Source organism: Fusarium poae, chromosome 4 (genome assembly GCF_019609905.1).
Source record: "Fusarium poae strain DAOMC 252244 chromosome 4, whole genome shotgun sequence".
NCBI classification, from domain to species: domain Eukaryota; kingdom Fungi; phylum Ascomycota; class Sordariomycetes; order Hypocreales; family Nectriaceae; genus Fusarium; species Fusarium poae.
The window spans coordinates 7,991,172-8,013,949 of NC_058402.1; the positions used below are offsets into that span (position 1 = coordinate 7,991,172).

Below are 22,778 nucleotides of genomic sequence, written 5' to 3' on the forward strand. Positions count from 1 at the left end.
GACTGTTGTCTAAAATAAAAACATCCTAAAATGATAGTTTGTGTAGAGATAGTTGCTACTCGTAAGAACGCAAGAGGGCCTGTAAATCGTGAACGACCTGCCTAGACGAAGCATATGAATATCCCCAAAGCTGCTGAATAACAGCCTTTGCAGGATTGCCATCAGACAGATCTGGCCATTTACCAATAGATAATGCCTTTGATATATCAGAATCTGATACCTCGGCAACTGAACCGTATGGAACCTTCCACTCAAGAATCTCACAGATGGCACTACCGAGGGCGAATAGTTCGCGATTCATGGTTCCGACATCGTGTAGCTGGGGGTTATAAGAACCAGGGGGACAGTAGCGATCCTCGCAACCGTACCAATCAGTAGGATAAGCATCGATTTGATCCGAGTCAGCAAAGTCACCCAACTTAAGTCGCCAGCTGTCAAACAGAAATGCATTACGAGTTGACAAGTCGCCCCAGATAATCCCCATGTGATGGAGATGTGCAATACCCTTTGCAAATTGGTGTGCCAGATCAAGTCGAACCAGCTGGCTAGGAGTGTTCTTGTAGGTATCGATGATGTTGTCTCGGAGGCTGCCAAACGGAGAACGTTCTAGGCGCAACGCCCATGCTTTTGGTACCGAATCTTGGTCATTGAGAACATCGACCTCGGGACCGAAACATTTGAGGATGTGGTCATGTTGTCCAAGAGTCTTGTATATGCTTGCTTCTTTCTTGATGGTTTTGTCTGACTCGGCGATATCTTTGCCAGGTCCCAAGGCCTGTTTCCCTTTATACCAGACTGTTCCGCCTTTCAAAACAACGGGGCTATCCTTGGCCAACTCGGTGTTGCTATCTGTCTCGACAGTATAGACAACACTGTTTGCGGTGTGCGCGATAATCTGTATCTTGCCATCTTTGACCAATTGAGGAGCCATGGCTTGTTATTCAATGTCGTGGTGTTGTGTATATTCACAATGCAGCAGGTTGTAAGAAGCAATGTCTCAAGACAAGTACTCGTTGGCTAGCCGGGAGGGGGTGCCAACTAAGCAAGCTTAGTTGGCCACAAAAGTATGAGACAAGGCGAAAAGTGTGAGACAACCCCGCACAGGCTGCTGTCGCAAAATCATGACTTTTGCCCGCCAAAACCAATGATTTCTAGGACATCAATCAGTAAAAAAGTCATATATCACGTCCATCAAAATTATGCCCTCACAATCAAATCTGAGAGCTGCTCAGGCCGTTGTTCTTTCACGCCAGCGACTTCGCCGCGGTCTCAATCGTGATGCTGCCGGCCGCCCAAAGAAGCCACTGACTCTTCGTGCTGCTGAAGCTCGATATGCCGGCTCTGCTCGTGCATCTATCGGCCGCATCGTCAAGAGACTTGAGGCTGCGAATACCGTAGATTATGAGGATGTTGTCGATCCTAAGATGGGGCGCCCGCGGCAACTCACGGATGAGGAAGAAGAAGCTATCGTGTGTTATATCATCTGGATGGAAAAGTCAGGCCTGCCTGCCTCCAAGTGGGAAATAGAAGATGCAGCACTTACTCTGCGGCGCCGCCGTGATCCTGATGCGAGACCTGTGAGCAAGATGTGGTACTCTCGCTTCCGCGATGATCATCCTGAGCTTGCGAAATCGATATTGAAGTCGAGAGAAGCTTCGCGTGCCGAATATGAGGAAGGCGGCGTTGATGATACGAAGGAGTGGTTCCAACGCCTCAGCGATGTGATGACGAAGTACAATATCGGTGCATCAGAGACCTGGAATGCAGATGAAGCAGGAGTTAGAGTCGGAATGCTACGAGATAAGATGGAATGCCTCGTTGTACGCACCAAGAAGAAGTCAGCAACAGAGGTATTTTCTCCGCAAGATCGCGAGACTTGCACAGTCATCGGCTCAGGCAACGCAGCCGGCGCAACAACGCCCCCCTGGCTGATCTTCAAGTCGTTGCCAACGCTTGAGTGGGCGTTCATTGAAGGCGATCCTGATATGCGCTTCGCTCAGTCAGACTCGGCATTCTCAAGTGCGGCGATAACGCTCGAGTGGGCGAAGCACTTCAACCGATGCTCGTGGGAGAAATCTGCTACTGTACAGAAACGTCAGCTTGATTTTTGAAGAGTGGTTTGGGTGTAATGAGCACCTTCAGGATACAAATAACCGCTTGGTTACTCACGATATGCCTCCCGCGGCGAGGCCTGATGATGAGGCTGTATGGCGGCTGCTCGTTATCGACGGCTTCACAGGCCACGGCTCATTCGAATTACGAGAATATATGATAAAGTTCAATATTCTCGTAGCATTTCTTCCGCCTCATTCAACGCATATACTCCAGCCAATGGATGTAGGCGTATTTCAATTTCTGAAGGAAGCGCATCAGAAGAAGCTTCGTGAGGCGTTGCGGAAGGGAAATCTTACCTTTGGCCGGCGTGCCTTTGCAGGAGCTTTTCAGGTATGTGCCTTCTTAATCAGCCTTCACCGAAAAAGGCCCCTTTTCTCACCAAAATCAGGAGATCTTTAATGAAGGCTTCACTGCCGCTCACATCATCTCGGGCTTCCAAAAAACGGGCATCTACCCTCCCACAGACCGACCTGCCATAGAATATCTTCTCAGGAAGCAGCTCAAGAAGAAGAAGACCTTCACGCCTGCTCATTTCTCACTTCTTCCCTCAGATATGCGATTTCACGCCGCTTCCAGCACCGCCGAGACCATCGGCGAGCGATATCACGATATCCTCAGTTCTCCTACGCTCGCAGGGCTCCGGCACATTCGCAACATCGTTCATGAAGCTGTGGTGCTTGAGGATGTTATCAAAAAGTACGTGGATGATCGAAGAACTCGCATCGAAAAGCGGTATCACGAGAGAAAGCGAGGCCGCCGCGCAAAGACTGTCTCTGACCTTATTCCTACAGTATCGCTGCAAGATCTGCGAGATCAACAAGAGGAGGCTATCGCCGACGATAAGAAGAAGCAACATAAGCAGGGTATACGATTCACACGATCTGTCATCATCAAGGAGATGAACCGCCTCAAGGATGAGTGGCGAGAGAATAAAGAAGTTATCGTCAACGGCATACCAAAGAGGCTGCAGTTCAAGCAGTGGTTGGAGCACACAGGGAAGCAATATGACTATTTATCTATGGATACACAGCGTTCACAAATGACTCAAGCACTGAAAGAAGAGACTGACGGCTATATGATAGATACACAACTCCCTGATGATGTGCGTGAAGCTATCCGCAAGGCACAGTATGCCGCGAAGCCCCTCAGCGCCGTTGATCTCACCGGCCTCCCTCACAGTGATGATACGGTCACTTTCAACCTCACACAAGCACACGAGCACGAGGAAATGGATGAAGAAGACGAGATTCTTCCTGTAATTGAAGTCGCCGGCGGCAGCGAAGTCGAGATGCCCTCATCGCCGCCCTGTGCACCTGACTCTGAGTCATCACTACCTACACTTCCCTCAACTCCTTGTCCCTATCAACACCACACGCAGCTTCATGAGTCACTTCGTGATATCATCAGGGGAATAAGAACGGCACAAGAAGATAGCCTTATTGGCTAAGAAAACAGATATACGGCACATTTTGGCAGGGAAGCTGTTTCCCTTGCCAGAGCATCACCAGAGCCGTCGCAGTCATTTCTCCCACTCTGAAATAGCCAATAAATCAATAGAAGCTTCAAACTACGCCTTTTCATCAGTTTGAGCCTATTTTGACAAGATTTGAGTGTCATTTGATTGAAAAAAATGGTATTTTGGTGCAAATCACGCCAAGTGGGCATCTTCCGGGATGTCTCACACTTTTCGCCTTGTCTCATACTTTTGTGGCCAACTAAGCTTGCTTAGTTGGCACCCCCTCCCGGCTAGCCAACGAGTAAGTTCAACGAATATGCACCAACAGTCACGTGACCTTTCTCCAGACTACCAGGTCTTGCTTGATCCGCTAGAATCGAAGTCTTATTCACAAACTAGTAACCTTTAGATATAAAATCCTGTAACTTTTTTATGTATTAACATTTATGTATTAATTGTTCTTTGCCAATCCATGCTATTCCTAATCTGCTAACATCATGAAGTTTGTGTTTGTTAGTGGCTTCCTGACTCATCAACCAAGACGGCAAGAACGGGTGGATCTCCGCCCTTGCTGGACATGTCGGATTCTTCGCCGCAATGTCCCTAATAATAACCTTTTTCATCTTTTATTCTCTATCAAAATGGAAGAAACGAACAGGGATAATCAATTGTTTTCCGACTTGGATTTTTCGACTTTGGGTATTGAACCAGACACAATCTCTCCAGGAATTCTTCAAACATCGGCTGCTCCACCCAAAATCGGAAACCGCTTCTCGTCTGAAAGCGTCAAGATCTTGAGAAATTGGTTCGCGGCCCATGAACGGCATCCGTACCCGAGTATTCAAGATGTGCAGGATCTTCAAGAACAAACCGGTCTCAACAGGCAACAGGTTGTCAATTGGTTTGCCAACGCCAGACGACGAATGAAAGTTCATTTGTCCAGGCCGACATCGCCCATGTTTCGAAACGACGACTCGGGAAACTCTTCCGGTCATCACACACCCATCGATACGCCCAGACGACGACCTACTCCTGCCCCCTTTGAAGCCATGAATCCTCTCCAGCGATGGGCCAATTCTCCCCCAGAACATGAAGCTGCTACCGTCGATGACATTTCTCGGGCTGTCGCGGCTTTCGGAAGACAAGGTCGCACAAGAAGCAACGGGTCATCGATAAGCAGCAGAGGAACATCTGTATCCAGTCATGATTCCGGATCTTATAGTTCTGCTCATTCGAGACAATCATCCACTTCATTCGACATTTTTAAACGTCACGGCCGCAGAAGACGTACAAAGATGAGAAGACAAGAAGTCAGAACTAATCTGCTTCAAGCGCAAAACACATACCAATGCACATTCTGTACCGAGACGTTCAAGACAAAGTACGATTGGCAGAGGCACGAAAAGTCTCTTCATCTTTCATTGGAGAACTGGGTATGTTCACCAAAAGGACCAACAGCAATTCATCCCGAAGAAGGGCTATTGTGTGTATTTTGTGGTCTGAAGAATCCCGACAAGACACATCTCGATGGACACAACCAAAGCGCATGCATCCAAAGGCCCATCGAAGAAAGGACATACCACCGAAAAGATCACCTACAGCAACATTTGCGATTAGTACACATGTCCAAGTTTTTGAAATGGCCCATGGATGAATGGAAAGTCATGACGGAGGAGATTCGATCGAGATGCGGTTTCTGCGGTGTTAGTCTCACTACATGGGCGAGTCGCGTGGATCATTTGGCGGATCACTTCAAAGCAGGCAACACGATGGAGCATTGGAAGGGTGATTGGGGATTCGAGGCAAAAATCATCGATAGGATTGATAATGCCATGCCACCATGTGAGTTTTTATGTCTATGAGTTTCGATGTGCTGACCTTTAGATCTTATCCATCACGAACGAAACTCGCCTTTGCCGTTTGCTGCTACAAAAGGACCAGCAGACACACCAACGAGCGCATACGAGCTGATCAAATTAGAACTGGAGTATTACATGAGTAACCGTCATCAACACGATATTCCTGATTTGGAACTCCACTTTGAAGCATGTTCAGTCATTTTAGGTGCCGAAGTCATCTCCATCAACCCAGCATCTTCGTCTCCGTCCTGGTTATGGGATATATTCATGTCATCTACCGAAATCGCCAACCAAGCACGTCTACGTCCAACGAAACAATTAGCTGAATCGCGACTCAGTCAACTAAAAATCAATGGAAAGGGAAATATCTTTGAAAACTGCGAGTTGGAAGCTACCTTGCAACAATACATGGCGGCACATACATCCATGGGTCATTTTCCGTCCGATGCAGAGCTACAGCAAGAAGCGTGCAATGTTCTCAGTCGAACTGAAATATCTTCCCCAAATCCATCGAGAAGATTCCTTGATTTTCTGATGAGGCTAGCTTGGAGTTCGACTGGTTGGCTCGCCCCGTTGAGACAGCGTGCTTCAGCTTTGGTCTCGATGGCGAACGAATCAATGAACGATTCTTATTTCTTATGGGGTCAGACTGACACTTCTGTGCCTATGGATTCCTCAATGGAGTTGGATATTTCATTGAGTCAACCATGGATGACGGAAAACAGATCATTGTCCCCGGAAGGTGTACCTGAAATACCTGCGATATCAGTACAGGCAGAATCAAGACCTTTGATCAGAAACAAAGTTCGAACAGCAACTCCATTCTTTATAAACGACAACAACAGCTACCGAAGGTTAAAGAGAGAACTTTCAAGATTCGTCATGACTACAATGTCACCCAACAATCCGAATCGTCATATCCCAAGTGACGATGAACTTAAATACCAAGCAAGATGGATCCTATACGACGAGTAAGTCTCCTGCTCCTTACAATTTCACCGCTAATAGTTCAGCGATGATCCATGGAACCAAACGCCCGTCGACAATGCAGAATGGCTGCAAGAGTTCAAACGCGATGTTGGCCTCCAAACTTAGCGAGAAATTGGACAAGCTCCCAGATTCCTAGCAACGGGCTCACTTTCGATGGAAATGTCAAAGTCGAAAATATCTAAGGGTATACCCAGCGTGGTACAGGCGTTGGGAATGTCGACTATACCAGCAATAGCTCCTCTAATTGGTGCACAGGACAGGAGGAGGTAGATTTGTTCGCCAGAGTAGCCTAATAATTAGCAATTGTCATACGAAATAAAAAGAGTCTTACCGAATTGTTTGAGATATTCTATCGCACGGAGACAAGATTGTCGATAGGCGATTGTTGCATCCATGAAATGCTGCTTTCCTTGCTCATCGACGGAGAATCCTTCAAAGGTGAGATATCGTGAAGGACTAAAGGTAGGACCCATGTCTCCTGGTCGATAAACCGGACTCTTGAGGCCTCTCGACTTGACTCCACCTTTGATGAGGTCGAATTTGATAGTAATGATGCCAGCCTACAATGTCAGCAAGATCAAATAATGGGTTCGGAAGACTTACCATTTCAATAGCACCACAGAAACTAATCTCGCCGTCGCCCTGACTAAAGTGAAGGTCTCCCACAGAAAACTTGGCTCCCGCAACATGAACGGGAAGATACGTCTTTGATCCTCGAGAAATATTGTTAATGTCACAATTTCCTCCATGTTCAGGTCTTCCAGGAATAGTCCTCGCTCCCTCTTTTGCGATTCTAGCCAGAACATCACCCTTGGCTTGTCCACCGTGAGCATTAGTCTCAAGAGGAGGTTGAGCAACCACTTGATCAGGATGCGAACTAGCCATCGAAGTAGCAAGATCTCCTTCACGACGGTTCCATTCCGCCAAGATCTCAGCAGACGGTGCGCAGCCGAGAATACCAGGGTGAATCAATCCCGGGAATCGAACACCTGGGATATGACGGCTCGAACAATAGACACCATCGAAATCCCAGATCGCTTTGGCTGCATCGGGATAATGCTCACTGAGGAAACCGCCACCATTGTTCTTTGCAAAGATGCCGGTGAAACCCCAAGGTGAGTGATCAAAGGGTTGGATATCTGTGATGTTGACGACGAGTAAATCACCAGGTTCACTGCCTTTTATATCAAAGGGTCCAGTGAGATAATGAATCTTTGTGAGATCAACATTGAGAACATCATCGGCACTATCGTTGTTTCCGATCTGTCCACCTGTCCAATCAAGACATTCAATCTTGACTGTCTCTCCTGGTTCGACAGTGGCAATACTTGGAACTGGTTTATTATTAGAGTGGGTTTTATAAAAAAGAGATGCACAAACATACCCTCTGGATGCCATCTGTTGTGCAGATGAGGTTGCTCAGAGGCGGGAATATCGAAAGAGACGGACTGAGCAGTTCTGATTTTTCGAGACATTTTTTTTTTTTTTTTTGCAATGATAATGATAGTCTAATTGATTCAATTGATCTTTTTATATACTGAGTACGAATGTAATAATGATACAGACAGAGACAGAGATAAGATGATGGATGCTACTTACTTATCATGCCGCACCTCCGCATCTCCGCACGAGATAAGAGATAAGCTAGAACTGCACGTCGTGTGACGCGTGATGATGCTACTTCCAGATAAAGAAGGTGGTTACATGTCAAGACAGGGCGGAACTAGTCGTAGTGTGACCTTATTTACATGAATGTGAGGGGAACATGTCTTGGAGCGGGGATATATGAGCATGTCATGACGCGTCAGTTGCAATCATCAACAAACCATTTCAATCAAAATGACTGATATCAAAAATTACTCTCTAGGAGACTTTCATCTTCAGAACGGAAAAGTATTGCCTAAAGCATGGATCTCTTACAAAACTTTTGGTGATCCATCTTCACCCGCAGTTCTCTACCCTTCATGGTTCTCAGGATCCATCTCTGACAATGAATGGCTCATCGGCAAAGACAAAACCCTTTCCCCAGAAAAATACTTTATCATAATAACAGCTCTATTCGGAAATGGACAATCTACAAGTCCTTCCAACTCAGACATCAATCCTTTTCCTGATGTATCTTTCTACGACAATGTCAAAGCTCAGCATCAACTCATGACCCATTTGGGAATAAACCATCTCCGCGCTGTACTCGGTTGGTCAATGGGCGCAGCTCAAACTTTCCAATGGGCAACTCAATATCCTAATTTCATGGATATCTGCGTTCCTTTCTGCGGTTCCGCAAAAACATCTCTTCACAACCAAGTTTTTCTCGAAGGTGTCAAATCCGCACTTTTAGCAGCAAAAGGACAAAGCTCAGCAGGGAGTATCCTAGGCCGTGTTAAATCAGAAAACGACAGAAAATGGACCGACAAGGAAAAAGAAGTCGGTTTGAAAGCCTTTGGTCGGGGATACGCAGGATGGGGTTTCTCCCAAGCATTCTACCGACAAGAACTCTTCAAGACATTCTACAACGCTCCTGATCTTGAAACATTCATGCAGGATTTCTGGGAGAAGTGGGCTCTTGGCAAAGACCCAGAGAATTTACTCGTCATGCTTCAAACATGGCAGAGCGGGGATGTAAGCAAGCAAGAGCCATACAACGGAGATTTTGAAAAGGCGATGGCTTCTATTCAAGCAAAGATACTTGTTCTTCCTAGCAAGACTGATCTCTATTTTCCGTAAGTCTTTTCTATTGCCTTTTTGGATAAGTTCCTAATCGTTTATAGGCCTGAGGATTCAGAGTATGAAGTCAAGTGTATGGGAAGTAATGCGCAACTTGATGTTTATCCTTCGATTTGGGGACATTGGGCTGGAGGACCACCGGGGAATATGAAGGATGTTGAGTGGTTGGATGAAAGACTACGAAAGTTGTTTGACGAAGCTCCTCACAGGGATTGATAGATCTTGTACATGGCTTTCAGACTCTACGATCCGGATGACTTGATTTAAACCATAAACTATCTTTGTATCTACTGTCTCTACGCTGCACCTTGGTAGAAATCTAGAATATTTCTTCCAGAACATTCATCAAACCTTGTCACAATATCCCCCTGTTCCATCACTCAATCTCCTCACGGCAGTTCATGTCAAACTCCTATCACGTGTACCCCTCTGAGATAACACTCCCTCAATTGTCCAATCCCATCTCTTCAAAACAATCTTACAATCTCATGTTCAAACAAGGCGCAGACCATCTTTTCCAGTCATCATCACCCCAGCTATCAATTACTCGATTACCCCAGCTTGTCAAATTAAGGCGGGCATTAGCTTGTAGCGCTAAAGACGTAGTCTATTGTCTTGTCATGACAAGGCGAACTTTTTTTTCCCCACACCGCCACCCCTTGTCTAAAAACTACAAGGCTTGATCAGATGAGCAGCGAGTTGGAGGGATTGTATTACGACTCGTGATCTAATGTTTCTTTTACTTGGCGAGTACGAGATATCGAATAGGATATAGATTCACTATACGTGGTTGAGGCGGTGTAGAAGAAGGTTGACATGACTCTCTACTCAACAAACATCCGTGGACATCACGAACAAAGAACATATAACAATCTAGGTATTTAGATATCAACCCCTCGATCGCGGGGTAAAAGACACGGCCTCAATACCGACCTTGCCGTTAGTCTAAACTAACCCCCATCACGAGACTATTTCCATTATCAATCGTTCGTCCAGGGTATCATCGGCTATCATTGTAAAGTTCTTTGTTCAACAAGGGCGTAATGGCCGGAAACTGTTCCGGCCACGATAGTCAGTTCCGGCCTCAATGTATATAGAACAAGCCAATTCATTCACTTTATCTCTATAATCAACCAACTCGAAAAATTCATCATCATCATTCACAAAAATGGCAGCTGCAAACACCCTCTTCCCCTATCTTCGCAAAGACCCCTCTGAACTTCCAGAGGGCGAAGATCCTTTTACTATCACCACTCGTACAGGATACTTGCCTTTTTCTCTTCCTCTCGCCAAACTTCCATCTCAATTCGACCCCGTGTCGAATCTTCTCAATGATATTCCTATCCAGAAGGAAGACGGTACACCAGGTCTTCTCGCTACCTATGGTCTTGGTCCTGTCATCGACAATGGAGGTCTTCCTGATTTGACCTCCGAGATTGATAACCTCGTCGTTCCTGGCACTGATAAGAAGGACATGGCTGCTATCACTGCTGCATTCCGCGATTATAGTTTCATCGCTTCTTCTTATCTTCTTGAGCCATGCTGGGAACATTACAGCAAGAGTGATGATGGTGGATACGGTCTTGGAAGACAGACTCTACCCAAGTGTATCGCCGGACCTCTTGTCAAGTGTGCAGAGATGTACGTTCCCTCTTCCTTTTTAACAACTCTCACTAACTAACTTTACAGTCTCGATATTCCCGCTTTCATGTCCTACGCTGCCTCGTACGCACTATACAACTACTGGCTCGTCCACCCTGAACAAGGCCACGATGACTACAGCAACATCCGACTCGTCCGCGCCTTCGAAAAGGGTCTCGACCCCAAGTCTTCCGAAGCCGGTTTCATCCTCACACACATTCACATGGTCGCTCAAACAGGCGGTTTGATCGAAGGAGCAGTAGATCTCCTCGCAGCCACAGAAAAGACCGACACAGCAACCAAAATCGCCGAAGCAAAGGCAAGCTTGGAACTCATCCTCAACAGTATGCAAATCATCGAGACCAACATGGAGGGTATGTGGAGTCAATCCCTTCCCAAAGATTACATGACCTACCGAACTTTCATCTACGGCATCACCAAGCAATCCATGTTTCCCGACGGTGTAGTGTACGAAGGACAATACGACGACAAGCCTCAATTCTTTAGAGGAGAATCAGGAGCCAACGACGCCATCATTCCTCTTCTGGATCACATCTGCGAAGTCCCTATGCCCAAGAACCCATTGACAGACATTCTCGTCGAGTTCAGAGAATACCGACCCAAGCCTCACCGCGCATTCCTCAAGTACGTTCGAGAAACAGCTGTTGAAGTCGGCGTACGAGATTTCCTCACCAAATCCGGTGACCATGGCCTTGCAGTACTGTATCTCCGTCTTTTGGATCATATCCGTAGTTTCAGATGGCGACACTGGATGTTTACTCGAGAGTACATCATCAAACACACACTTCATCCCACAGCTACAGGAGGAAGCCCAATCATTACATGGCTACCTAACCAGCTTGGTGCGGTGATGGACCTAATGGAAGAAGTTGCCAAGGGATCTGGTCTTTGGGCAATTTTGGAGGAAGGGGTGTGGAATGGAGGTGGTTCTTTGACTCAGGATGATTATATCTTGGTCAAGAAGATTATGGATAATGTTGTTACCAAGAAGGCTCAGTTGACCAAGGAGGTGAACAAGTATTGTCAAGATCGAGGAGTTTAGACAGATACATGAATTGATTTGACTTGTTGCTCTTCATCTTTCATTTGACATGATTCCATGTGAACTTTACTGGATATGTATCATCTTGTCCGTTATATCCGTTTAAAGATACTCCCCAACTCCATCTCCGTACAGCGGCATTACCGGCATATCCTTGCATCAACTACCGTTATCTTATCGCCGTGTCGATCATGAAAAATTTGCGCGCCAATCAAAGGACATCGCAAATACTCCAATTTTTCTCCAAATAAAACATCAAGTGACGTAAATTAATCGGAATAAAACATGTGCAGATCCATTCACGGTCCGATTCAAGAGATAAAGATGGGGTCATAAATGTTCAATTGGTAATGTACAACTAAAATCATCGCTAATAAAAAATGCTCATTGGTAGGTATCGTCGCTTAAGCAATGGGCTCGCAAGTAAAGACACCGCGGACCTCACCGTGGTGGAACTTGAGGATCTAAGGGTTTGTTAGCGAGTGTGGATCGTAAAGATAACAAGAGGCGAACTTACAATGTCGTCAATGGAAGCGTAGGTTCCACCGACAAGGACAATCATGCCAATAATGAAGATCAGACCATTGGCGATGGCGAGAGGAAGGTTTTCCTTGGAGTACCAGGGTCCCTTGCAGATGAGCATGAACCACATAATGGCAGGGAAGTAGAAAGTGAAGCCCGAGATGAAGAGGGAGGAGGAGATGGACAGAAGATCGTTGAAGAAGGGGATGGCCTCGGCGATGACGAAAGCGACAACGGTGATGACAGTGACGAGAACCAACCAAGTGATCCAACCCATCTTGGTGTTGATGTAGCGGATGATGGAGTCCTTGAAGACACGTCCGTGGATGTAGCGACCAACGACTGTGGTGTTGATGGATCCAGAAATGAAGATGACGGGAAGGGCAACACCAAAGGCGATCTTAGAGATGAGGTCACCGGCAGAGAGAAGAGCGGGAGACTTGACATCCTGGCCGACAAAGGCATAGATGAGGGCACCGGTAAGAGTGTAGATACCAATCTCAATCAGACCAAGAGACCAGATAGACTTGACATAATCTCCAGGGGTATGCATCTCATCCATGAAGCTGAACTGGCAGACAGCAAAGGAGTAAGCAAAGACAATGTTGGTGATGGCGATGAAGGCGTCGGTGAAGCTGAGGTTGTCCTTGGGCCAGGCTGACCAGTTGACAGAAGACATGCCACCGTCAGAGTTGCTAGCCTGAATGCCGGTAGCAATAATGGTGATGGCGACAGCGAGGATGATGGAGACAAAGTCGATGTAACCAAGGATGGCAACCTCGGCGAAGGAAGGAGGGATAGCGACAATGAGGAGGATGATCGCAGAGACGACGCCAAAGACGACAGAGCATGTTCCATTATCGGTAAGGTTGAGGAAGGCGATTGTTCCTGTCAAGCAGTGGGATCCGACGAGGAAGATGAGTTGGAGGGAGAACATGACACCGACAAGCTGCGAATGTTAGAATTGAAGGCATTAATGTATCAGGGAACTAACCTCGTATCCGAACTTGCCAAACATGAGTTTACCAGCATCGGCATAGTGAGAAACTTGGGGGTAGGCAAGCTTGACTTGACCGACGACGTGAGAAGTGTAGATGGCAACAAAGCCGAGACCGACAGTAAGAATAACACCAGCAACCATGCCAAGGGTGGCAAAAGCAGAGGGAAGCGACAAGCATCCAAGGGCAATAGCCTCGACGATCAAAACGACCGTCAATCTCTTCCATCCAAGACGGTGGAAGTGAGCGTTACCCTCTGCAGCCTTTTGCTTCTCCATGTCGCAAACGGCGATCTCGCCTGCACTGTTGTCAAACATGTCTGGTACTGAGTGTCTCTTCTTGTCTGTGGGAGCCTGGTGTTCAGACTGGTGAATTTGGTCCATGGTGATTGTAGTATGAGGGTTGAAGATGAAGAGAAAGATGATGAGAAACAATAGGAGGAATGGACACAATATAAAGAACAAGACAAGATAAGAGGAAGAAACCGAGAATGAGGCCGATCTTTGTAGTCGCAGAGGAAGAGTCTGTGGGTCAAAGATATGGTGGTGTACGGTCCACCCGATGACTAGACAAGAGGCGATTCTTGCCTGGGCCCAGTTTCTGTGACATGTTGAATCTCCTCATCTTGGGAGAGACTACCCCAGACTCGAACGCTCCATCCCCAGGTCGCTGCATTTCTCTCTCGTAAAATGAAGCTCTATGCGGTGCCGAATCTCCGTCCTCATGAGGCTCGAGCTTGGATGCTGGTCTTTCGATTACATAAAGCGGGTCGGAAAAGAGCCTCATACGGGCTTTTGCTTGGCTGCAGTCACGTTTGCATTAGTCAAGAATACTCCCGATGGATTCTCCCCAGAGTTGGTCCCAGAAATGGTTCCAGTTGACACAGATTCTCCGCAAAGAGGCGAGAGATTAAGTTGAGGAGACTGCACGTTTTTACGTACACGATACTGTTGCAAAATGCGGAGAGGATGATTCATCTTGGGGGAGTTTTGAATCAAGTGCCGAGAGTCGTTTTGGACATGCCAAGATCAACAGCCTTGGCCAGGTCGGCTCCGTGAGGATATCGCACGAGTCTGTACGTCAGTCGCATCCGAAGAGTTTTTCTCAGCGGCTTGGCCGACTTCTGCTTGGCATAGAAACCGCACGAGAACCCTTCTCGAAGGGTGCTAGCCAGGGGTGAAGGTGTTCAATTGGTTCGTGGGGAGATGATAAAGGTTTGCAGGGGCTTGATAGCGCCCCCAATGGTAAGCAAGAAGCATTGACCATGAGGGTTTTCCCTTCCATTGATAGCGCGGCTGCGCGGGCGTTGGTGATGAATTCGGAGAATGTGTTATGCAGATGGTACGATGGATGAGACGGATGAGACGCGGCTAATCACTTGACTCGGGGGGATGACCACTAACCTACAGAGGTTGGTCACTGGACGTCAGTGGACAGTCGCTGGAATCTACTGTGCCGTCACTGAACCGCCACTAGACCACCACTAAATACCTGATAATCAACACCACTAAACAGGTGTTCAATCACTGACATCTCACTGTACTCCAAACCTCATCTCTCAAACCCAAAACACGAAACTCGGTATTCGGCGTTTCCTTCCTATATAAATCATCAATGCACAAAAAACATCGCCTATCTAAAAAGGCCTATCTTGATAATAATCCGTCATTGAAACACAACCGATTACTCACGTCACTCTCACATTGGTTCGACTGATTTTTCTCTCGTAATATCTGTGGAACCGAGAAAAAACTTGCTGCTCACAGACCAGGTAGATCTAAATGCAACGAGTCAATGAGACTTTCCGTAAACGGCCGACCCCGGTATAAGCATCAGGAGAGTCAGTCTAGACTCTGGAATGTCAAGGAAAGTAAAGATCAGAAGAGGGTCAATGATGAATTTGGGGAAATTGTTCAATTCGAGACGGCAGTTGATGGAATCTTGGCAGGCAACCGTTGCACTATTTTTATGCATGGCCCGGTGAGGTAACGTTATGCCGATCAACTGACGTAGGGTAGGTGATGTAAAGTTATTATTTTTGTCGATAGACAGTCTGTCTGACTTGACTCTTGAGATACGTTAAATGTTTTCTTAGATGTGATATATGCTGTAAAAATATATAGCATACTTGGCAGATCTTTAAAAAGCATCCAGTACTGTGAGGACGTAGACTCTAGCGACACCTCGTCAAAATCCACAATAACAAGATTCAACGTTCATCTAAGATATGCATAATTGTTCATCATCCAGGATCAGGGTATGTAAGAAAACTAATATTATTAACTCTAAACGCTCGCTAGGATATCTTTTCACTAAACACTTAACTCCAGAAAACAAATTAAACATCAGGTGACCCCATAACAACCTGCACAGGAACCATCAAGTCAATCTTGACATCTCCCTCCAAAACAACCTTGACAGTATATGCTCTCGCCACGATACACGAGTTGAATGTCGGCACAAACATCTTGTCAACTGTAGGTAACTCAAACGGAAGTTGGACTGTAGCCGTGTGAAAAATAGGCGAGTTCTTTGTAGACTTCATATCCACATTCTGAGTCCACTCAATCTTGGTCTCAGCTTTTGGTAGAGAAACAGAATACGGATATCCAAAGTTGGCAACTTGTGATCCCACAGTAGGTAGGTTTCGCATCGGTTGGTCTCGGAACCAAGTATGTGAATAGACCTTCATAGATGCCGATGTAATCTGAGGAGGAGTCACGTCTGCAGAAGAAGGCTCAAACGTGAAACTGATGGGGATACAAGATCCAGTCGCTTCGTAGCCCTCCTTGCTGAGATGTACAGCAGCCGGTTGAGCTGCCACCGCAGAAATTCGTCCTTGTGAAGCAGAAAAGATATTCTTTCGCACCTTTTTCGACTTTTCGATTTTATACAGATCGTCTCGTTCGGTGATGTTCAGGGGTGGTTCTTCGAAAGATGTAGGGATAACGTTGATGCGGTGATAATTTCCAAGGATAGCTTGAAATCCCGTCTTGGTTCGTGCAAGAACAAATGCTTTGACGCTGTAGCTAACTCGTGCCATATTGGGAGCCATGTCGTCTTTCTCCCAGCCTCCCAATGTAGGAGGAAGACACATGTGGCGCTCCCATACATCTTCCGAGACGGTCGTGTGAGTACAGGCTTTGGTTGTGAGATGAGCTGGGACGTTGAAAATAAATGGAAAAGTATATGTTGTTCCAGCGGAAAGAATGCTGGATGGAGGATATTCGAATTCGTCGATAGGCATTTCGAGTCGAAGGAATCGATGGCTCGTCATGTGTGTCATATCAGGACCATCCCTTCTCGTTTCGGTTATTCCATCGAGAGAGATATCAACATGATCGAATCGAGTGTTTCTCGCAGGAGTGATAGAAACAACACCAGATACCTCCGAGTTGGTGGTATACACCTTTGAGTTGAAGTGACGGTTGATGGAAATCTGCACTTCAGGTTTCCTGGACATCTTTCCCTTTATTGTAGAAGCCAGAGCATGTGCTGCTCCCCAAGGTTGACAACTTCCGTCTCGATGAATACCGAGATGTTCATACTCTGGAGGAGTTGAAGGTAGTTTGCCGACTTGGACGTCGACGTGAGACGAAAAGGGTTTCTCAGATAGTGACATTTTGATGAGCTGACCAGATCAAGATGCTGAAGCTAAACAAGTTGATGTACTTAAAGATGTACTCTTAAATTTGATTGAGTCTACCAAAGTTGACCACAGCCTTTATATATATCAATGTCTTCTCTACGCCCTGTGGTGATTGACCCATTGTGACTGATCCATACCGTGTTAGCTTGACAAGTACAAGTTGTAGGGCGCATTTCGACAAGCGCCGACTTCGGTTATCAATCAGCGAATAGTTCAATTGCATCATCCCAAAACTGAAAGTATGAACAGTCCAAGCTGAATCAGATTTTAGTAGTCCTGTTACTTTTTTGTACTATTTTATCTGATTGATAAAGTTGAAATTGAAGTCGTTAAAATCCCCAATTCTTCTACAGACCCACCTGTAGATGTCTTGATCAGTGGAGCCTCTCTTGTTTTGTACGTAAAAATCGAGTGATCAGTTTCTAGTCTGTTGATGCGACATTCACTGGCATCAATATTGCTGAATGTCTTTTTGCTCTCACCATCATCAAAAGGAAGCTATTCATCCGTGGCTGACATTTCTATCCGACAACGGACATGATCAAAAGAGGTCATCTCGACCAAAAATATCGTTTTGTCTCTGAAAGTGAGTCACCAGACAATAAAAAAAAGCCACAGCTGTTAAGCGAAGCCTCCAAAGGTAAGTTTTGGCGCAATTCTCCATTATTAATCCACCAGCTGCTCTCCATGTCTTGTCGACTACGCCCTGTGAAGTCAACGCCCTTTATGTCAATGGCGCAATATGTACGTGAACACAGTAAAGAAAAATGAGTAAGCAAAAAAAAAAATATAGCTAGGGCCATGATGGCCTAATGTCCAATGCAGTTAATGCATCATAATGTCATGTGAAAAATATCTATCTTATCACTGTTATCTTATCGTAAAAGTCTGCCCCGCCATCAACACCACAAATTATCACCAAACCCCACGCAAACAATCACTCCCAATCAATTAAATCACCATGGCTTCAGACGCACCCGCCTTCAAGCCTATTCACAGCCTTGTCCTCGATACAGGCCCTCTTATCAAGAACGACCCTCCCGCGAATACACTCCGCGCCAAAGCCGAACAACTTTACACTCTTCCCGTCATCATTTCCGAAATCCGAGATGCCGCCACTCGATCAAGAGTAGAGACGACTCTTCTCCCTTTTGTCACTCTTCGATCGCCCAAACCAGAAAGCGTCAAGGTTATTCGAGATTTTGCGCGCAGAACTGGTGATTTGGCTGTTCTCAGCAAGCCCGATATTGAAGTTTTGGCTTTGGGTTATGAACTTGAGTGCGAGAGAAATGGAGGAGATTGGAGATTGAGAAAGGTTCCTGGTCAAAAGAGTGTTAATGGCAAACCACCCAAGGCTGCTGAAAAGGAGGAGTCTTTGGAGAATGCCGTTGACAAGTTGGCTATCGAGCCTGCTGCAGAGTCTGTCGAGCCTCCCGTCGAGTCTGAGCCTGTCGCAGAGTCTTCACCCGAAAATACAGAGGCCAAGGATACAGAGGCGACTGCAGGGACTACACAAACTGTAGAGACCACAGAGACAGAAGCCCCCAAGGAGCCCACCACAGAGACCGCAGAGACGACCGAACCCGCCAAAGACTCTGCAGACACCGAGTCACCCCAGGCTTCCGGCGAAAAAGTCGACGAGTCCATCGAAGCCGTTGAAGAAGCCTCTGAAGATGAAGCCTCCGACGATGAGGGCGGCTGGATCACACCCTCCAACCTCAAGAAACACCAAGCAGCATCCGCCGGCGCTGCCCTCCCTTCAACTCCCGTCCAAAAAACCCTCCAAGCCGCCGTTCTCACCTCTGATTACGCCATGCAAAACGTCGCCCTACGAATGAACCTCAACCTCGTCGCTCCCTCCCTCGCACGAATCACACATCTCAAGAACTGGGTCCTACGCTGCCACGGCTGCTTCAAGATCACAAAAGAAATGGACAAGCAATTCTGTCCTACCTGCGGCCAGCCCACGCTCATGCGAACAAGTTGCTCGACCGACGAGCACGGAAACTTTAAAGTCCATCTCAAGAAGAACTTCCAGTGGAACAACCGAGGCAACGTCTACAGTGTGCCCAAGCCAGTTCACGGATCCTCTAATGGACGTCTTGCCAAGAATGCAGGAGGACAAAACAATTGGGGTACGAATCTCATTTTCGCAGAGGATCAGAAGGAATTCACAAGAGCGGGCGAAGAGCAAAAAAGGCAGAGAAAGAAGGATATCATGGATCAAGATTATCTTCCTGATATACTAACAGGGCATCGATCAAGTGGCGGTGGAAAGATTCGCGTGGGAGCAGGACGAAATGTAAACTCCAAAAAGAAGCACTAGAGAGAAGAAAAAAGTAGACGAGAAGAAAAAAAAAGACTTGATTTTGAAAACACTACTGTGTCTTAAACGCCCATGACCTAATACCGTAACGCCATGCGACTGATCCTAGTGTAGACTTTGCGAATCTGTCGCAATTTTCCAACGAGTCTGATCGAGCTATTGAGCCATGATTTACCTCCACCGATTCGAGAGCCGCGATTGTTTTATCGAAAGGCACAATTGATCCCAGCGATTCGAAGGCGCCGAGTCTACAATCGGGGGTGGGTCGCCTGCAAATTCTTTCGATCGTCGAGTTTGACCGTGTTTTTTCGAGTCTATAGCCTTTGAGCCGATCATCGATCCATTCGAGCAATTTATTCCTCCTCTGCGCAATTATTAGTAACTAAAGCTCTTATATATCCATACATTCACACATACTCTGCTGAGTCAAGAGGAGCTCGAATCGTCGCTTAAGAGTAACGCGCTGGCGCGACCACTTGTCGTCGGGAGAGAAACGAGCAGGGTGAGCGGACTTGGTGACTTGTCCCTGAGCGACCTTCTTCAAGGTGTAAAGGCGGTTGCCTTGAGCGTCGAGAGTGTACATCAGATGCATTGTAGCGGTTTGGGAGGTATTTGGAGACTGGTGGTGGTATTGTTGTTGCGATTGTCTTGGGGTGAAGCTTCAAAATCGATGCAACAGAATTTTTTGACGGGGCTGAAGGTCACGTGCAAGGCTTATCGTTATCGGGATGCGGTCAGTGGAGACCTCTGTAAAGAAAGTATCCACTCAAATTACAGTATGCGTTCAGATGACAGCAATTAAACTTGTTCGCGACAAATGTTTATTCAAAGTAATTAAGCTAAGGACAGACGCAGTTGGCTAATTATCCATAGATTCAATTTCATCCTCCTCTCAAACCCTCGAAACTATCCACGATGCATCACTTGAAGGTAGGACTAACAGGCTCTCCAACTCGAGCAGTCTTGGATCCAGCCCATCCCTCACGCTCGTAAAAACGAAAGACAAGATCATAATCCTCGAAATCGTGAACGATACGATCGATTCTACGATATCCTCGGACGGGATCAACAAGGCGCTTGGCAGCCCAGTTGGAAGGTTCCTCGTCACCCATGCAGTATGGGTTCTGCGCAGCTCCCTTGGCCTCAAAGAGAGTCACGCTGAAACGGCCGGGCTTGAAGATGTCCACCACGTGCTCAATGATTTCAGTGGTGGTTCGTCCACTCTGTCCGCCGGGAACGTTGGTCTCGAAAGAAGCAAACGAACACTGGGGCTCAGGAGTGACGTGGACAGTGAAGTAGTGCTCACCCTTGCCTCCCTCGTCCGAAGAAGGAGGAGGAACAACACCGTTGGCGGAAAAGCCGCAGGGGCTGAACAGGTAGGCGTCTACTCGGGCGTCGGGATACTTGGATGTTGGGTAGACGCTGGAGAGGCCGCAACTCTCCGAAACGACAGTTCCCAATGCGTGACCCTCGGTGGTGAGAGCCTCGACGGAATCAAGCATGGTGCTGTCGGCGTCATTGGCGAAAACGTCCACTTCGTCAACATCCTCGCCAAGTCCACCAAGACTATTGATGGCTTCCTTGCGAGCTTCCTTTGCCTCGGCAGCCATCTTGTCGCTCGCGACCGCACTCGCGTGCGACAGATAGAACTGCTTGGCATTCTCCGGATCAAGATCGGTCATGAGGATTTCCAGAGTCTCGTCGTGGTAGGTACCAGGAACGGGCGCAAACTGGGTTCCCACGGGAATCTTGGTCCCTTCAATCTCGGACTGGGGAGTGCGAGGAGGAGTAAGGGCCTGCTGATTGGGCGAGGTGAGGTACAAGTACCAATGATCACCGTTCATCTTGCCCACCATATAGGCACTGCCACCATCAAACATGTCGTCAAGATACTTGACCTCCTGCTTCCAGCTACGGTGAGGACCCTGCTGCCTATCAGGGAACAAAAAGTTCTTGCGACTGTAGAAGACGCGGTACGGGGTCGCGGCGGCCTTGATATCGTCGGCCGAGTTGGCATTGTGGTATGGGAAACCGTGCTGGGCAGCAATGTGAAGCATGCGCTGAAGACCGAGAAGAAGAGTGGTGGTTCCACAAGTCTTGAGAATGATCTTGTGAGGAAAGACAAACATGCTCGACTCGGAGAGAAGGTAAGCGTCCACGGTATCAGACTCGAGAACAGACAAGACCTTGCAGTTGACCATGTCGAGCATGGGAACCCAGGTATCAGCAGGAACAGCCTTTAATCCATTGGCGGCGGCGGTAGGAGGCAGAGTCGAGGGGCTAGGAGCGAACCAAACCTCGAGGAGCTTCTCGGGACCTTCGAAGGCGTTTGTCGAGTCGAGGTCGGCGGCCACATCATGGTTGATTGTCAGATGAGGAGTGGCCGAGGCAGGCGAGAAGGTGCAGTTGTTGGGGACCGAAGTGGACAACATTGTAGCGGCTAGGAGAGGTTTTCTTTGCCCAGATGGCAGAGACCGCGGAGCACTAGCTGCCGCTCAAACAGACTATGCGGCGTCTGTTTGAGAGAGTAGGCCCACAGGTACGGGGGCTTGTTCAGATGCTGGCGGAGCCAGCAGCAATCGATCGGGGGGGATAGCTAACGTCTTCAAGGACGTTAAGGAGGACGAGAGCGGTTGAAGAATAACTTCTGTGGCGGAATTGTGCAGTTAAAGTTTAGTGATCTGGTACGTGGGAGTAAAGGGTGCTATCGAGGCCTGTGAAAGGTTAGAACAACAATGAATCAGAGCTATAGAGTCAAACAAAAAAAAACTCACTTGGATGGTCGAGAGAACAGGAAGCGCAAAAGGTCCGTCGGCCGCATAGAAGCCCAGGAAATATACAGAAAAAGCTCAGTGACGGATCAAGTGCCGTCAAATGTCTTTTGGACTAAAAAGTTAGATACGTTTCGACATTGATTTGTCGCGTGAGGTCTTTTTTTTTTCAAGAATGACGAAGCCCGCGAAGGAAGGAAGAGTCTGGGGTAAAAACAGAACAAATCAGATCAGCGAGATTTATTTATTTTTTTCTCCTGTCGGTGAGAGAATTTTTAACAAGAGAGAGAGAGAGAGAGAGAAGAGGGAGAGGGGTTCGGTTGGGTTCTGGTGGGTTGGGTAGGTAGGTTTGTATGGATATTTTTTTTTATTTGCTCTGACCGTGAGTGATCCCGATCCAATGTGCTAAGGTCTCAATCAGACGGTGCGTAACGGTTAACGGAAGCACAGCCCGGGGTTCATATCCATAGCATCAAGAACTATTAACAGCAAGCTACATACGTAAGTCCTTTTATATGGTTACAGTTTAGTGGCAGGTACCTCCAAGTGTTCAATGCTTTTTCCTCGGGTCGGGGATGTCGGGCTGTAACCTGATTTTGTGCTTTTCTGATACCTAAACGAGGGTGAATGCATGATAATTTCTGTTTCTGTCTGATGCGCGCCA

At 47.1% G+C, this 22,778-nt stretch overlaps 12 protein-coding genes across 12 annotated transcripts; 6 read left to right on the top strand and 6 right to left on the bottom strand.

The window, feature by feature from the left end:
• Window positions 1-55: 55 nt before the first annotated feature.
• On the bottom strand, window positions 56-931 carry FPOAC1_012703 (uncharacterized protein; the record flags this gene model as incomplete). The annotated part of the gene is made up of 1 exon (XM_044857053.1): window positions 56-931. One exon carries the CDS (start codon window positions 929-931, stop codon window positions 56-58), a length of 876 nt encoding a protein of 291 aa, XP_044704366.1.
• Window positions 932-1,199: 268 nt separating this feature from the next.
• Window positions 1,200-2,111, top strand: FPOAC1_012704 (uncharacterized protein; the record flags this gene model as incomplete). Its single annotated transcript, XM_044857054.1, has 1 exon — window positions 1,200-2,111. The coding sequence occupies one exon, from the start codon at window positions 1,200-1,202 to the stop codon at window positions 2,109-2,111; it is 912 nt and encodes a 303-aa protein (XP_044704367.1).
• A 220-nt stretch (window positions 2,112-2,331) lies between these two features.
• Window positions 2,332-3,562, top strand: FPOAC1_012705 (uncharacterized protein; the record flags this gene model as incomplete). The annotated part of the gene is made up of 2 exons (XM_044857055.1): window positions 2,332-2,445; window positions 2,504-3,562. The coding sequence occupies 2 exons, from the start codon at window positions 2,332-2,334 to the stop codon at window positions 3,560-3,562; spliced, it is 1,173 nt and encodes a 390-aa protein (XP_044704368.1).
• Window positions 3,563-4,212: 650 nt separating this feature from the next.
• FPOAC1_012706 (uncharacterized protein) lies at window positions 4,213-5,804 on the top strand (the record flags this gene model as incomplete). The annotated part of the gene is made up of 3 exons (XM_044857056.1): window positions 4,213-5,413; window positions 5,456-5,728; window positions 5,791-5,804. 3 exons carry the CDS (start codon window positions 4,213-4,215, stop codon window positions 5,802-5,804), a joined length of 1,488 nt encoding a protein of 495 aa, XP_044704369.1.
• A 717-nt stretch (window positions 5,805-6,521) lies between these two features.
• FPOAC1_012707 (uncharacterized protein) lies at window positions 6,522-7,895 on the bottom strand (the record flags this gene model as incomplete). Its single annotated transcript, XM_044857057.1, has 4 exons — window positions 6,522-6,709; window positions 6,752-6,980; window positions 7,024-7,754; window positions 7,805-7,895. The coding sequence occupies 4 exons, from the start codon at window positions 7,893-7,895 to the stop codon at window positions 6,522-6,524; spliced, it is 1,239 nt and encodes a 412-aa protein (XP_044704370.1).
• A 364-nt stretch (window positions 7,896-8,259) lies between these two features.
• Window positions 8,260-9,360, top strand: FPOAC1_012708 (uncharacterized protein; the record flags this gene model as incomplete). Its single annotated transcript, XM_044857058.1, has 2 exons — window positions 8,260-9,140; window positions 9,189-9,360. 2 exons carry the CDS (start codon window positions 8,260-8,262, stop codon window positions 9,358-9,360), a joined length of 1,053 nt encoding a protein of 350 aa, XP_044704371.1.
• A 952-nt stretch (window positions 9,361-10,312) lies between these two features.
• Window positions 10,313-11,848, top strand: FPOAC1_012709 (uncharacterized protein; the record flags this gene model as incomplete). The annotated part of the gene is made up of 2 exons (XM_044857059.1): window positions 10,313-10,785; window positions 10,834-11,848. The coding sequence occupies 2 exons, from the start codon at window positions 10,313-10,315 to the stop codon at window positions 11,846-11,848; spliced, it is 1,488 nt and encodes a 495-aa protein (XP_044704372.1).
• Window positions 11,849-12,252: 404 nt separating this feature from the next.
• On the bottom strand, window positions 12,253-13,751 carry FPOAC1_012710 (uncharacterized protein; the record flags this gene model as incomplete). Its single annotated transcript, XM_044857060.1, has 3 exons — window positions 12,253-12,312; window positions 12,366-13,319; window positions 13,365-13,751. 3 exons carry the CDS (start codon window positions 13,749-13,751, stop codon window positions 12,253-12,255), a joined length of 1,401 nt encoding a protein of 466 aa, XP_044704373.1.
• A 1,955-nt stretch (window positions 13,752-15,706) lies between these two features.
• On the bottom strand, window positions 15,707-16,990 carry FPOAC1_012711 (uncharacterized protein; the record flags this gene model as incomplete). Its single annotated transcript, XM_044857061.1, has 1 exon — window positions 15,707-16,990. The coding sequence occupies one exon, from the start codon at window positions 16,988-16,990 to the stop codon at window positions 15,707-15,709; it is 1,284 nt and encodes a 427-aa protein (XP_044704374.1).
• Window positions 16,991-17,978: 988 nt separating this feature from the next.
• On the top strand, window positions 17,979-19,343 carry FPOAC1_012712 (uncharacterized protein; the record flags this gene model as incomplete). Its single annotated transcript, XM_044857062.1, has 1 exon — window positions 17,979-19,343. The coding sequence occupies one exon, from the start codon at window positions 17,979-17,981 to the stop codon at window positions 19,341-19,343; it is 1,365 nt and encodes a 454-aa protein (XP_044704375.1).
• Window positions 19,344-19,696: 353 nt separating this feature from the next.
• NOP10 (snoRNP complex protein) lies at window positions 19,697-19,935 on the bottom strand (the record flags this gene model as incomplete). Its single annotated transcript, XM_044857063.1, has 2 exons — window positions 19,697-19,707; window positions 19,761-19,935. The coding sequence occupies 2 exons, from the start codon at window positions 19,933-19,935 to the stop codon at window positions 19,697-19,699; spliced, it is 186 nt and encodes a 61-aa protein (XP_044704376.1).
• Window positions 19,936-20,263: 328 nt separating this feature from the next.
• On the bottom strand, window positions 20,264-21,775 carry FPOAC1_012714 (uncharacterized protein; the record flags this gene model as incomplete). Its single annotated transcript, XM_044857064.1, has 1 exon — window positions 20,264-21,775. One exon carries the CDS (start codon window positions 21,773-21,775, stop codon window positions 20,264-20,266), a length of 1,512 nt encoding a protein of 503 aa, XP_044704377.1.
• Window positions 21,776-22,778: the final 1,003 nt, after the last annotated feature.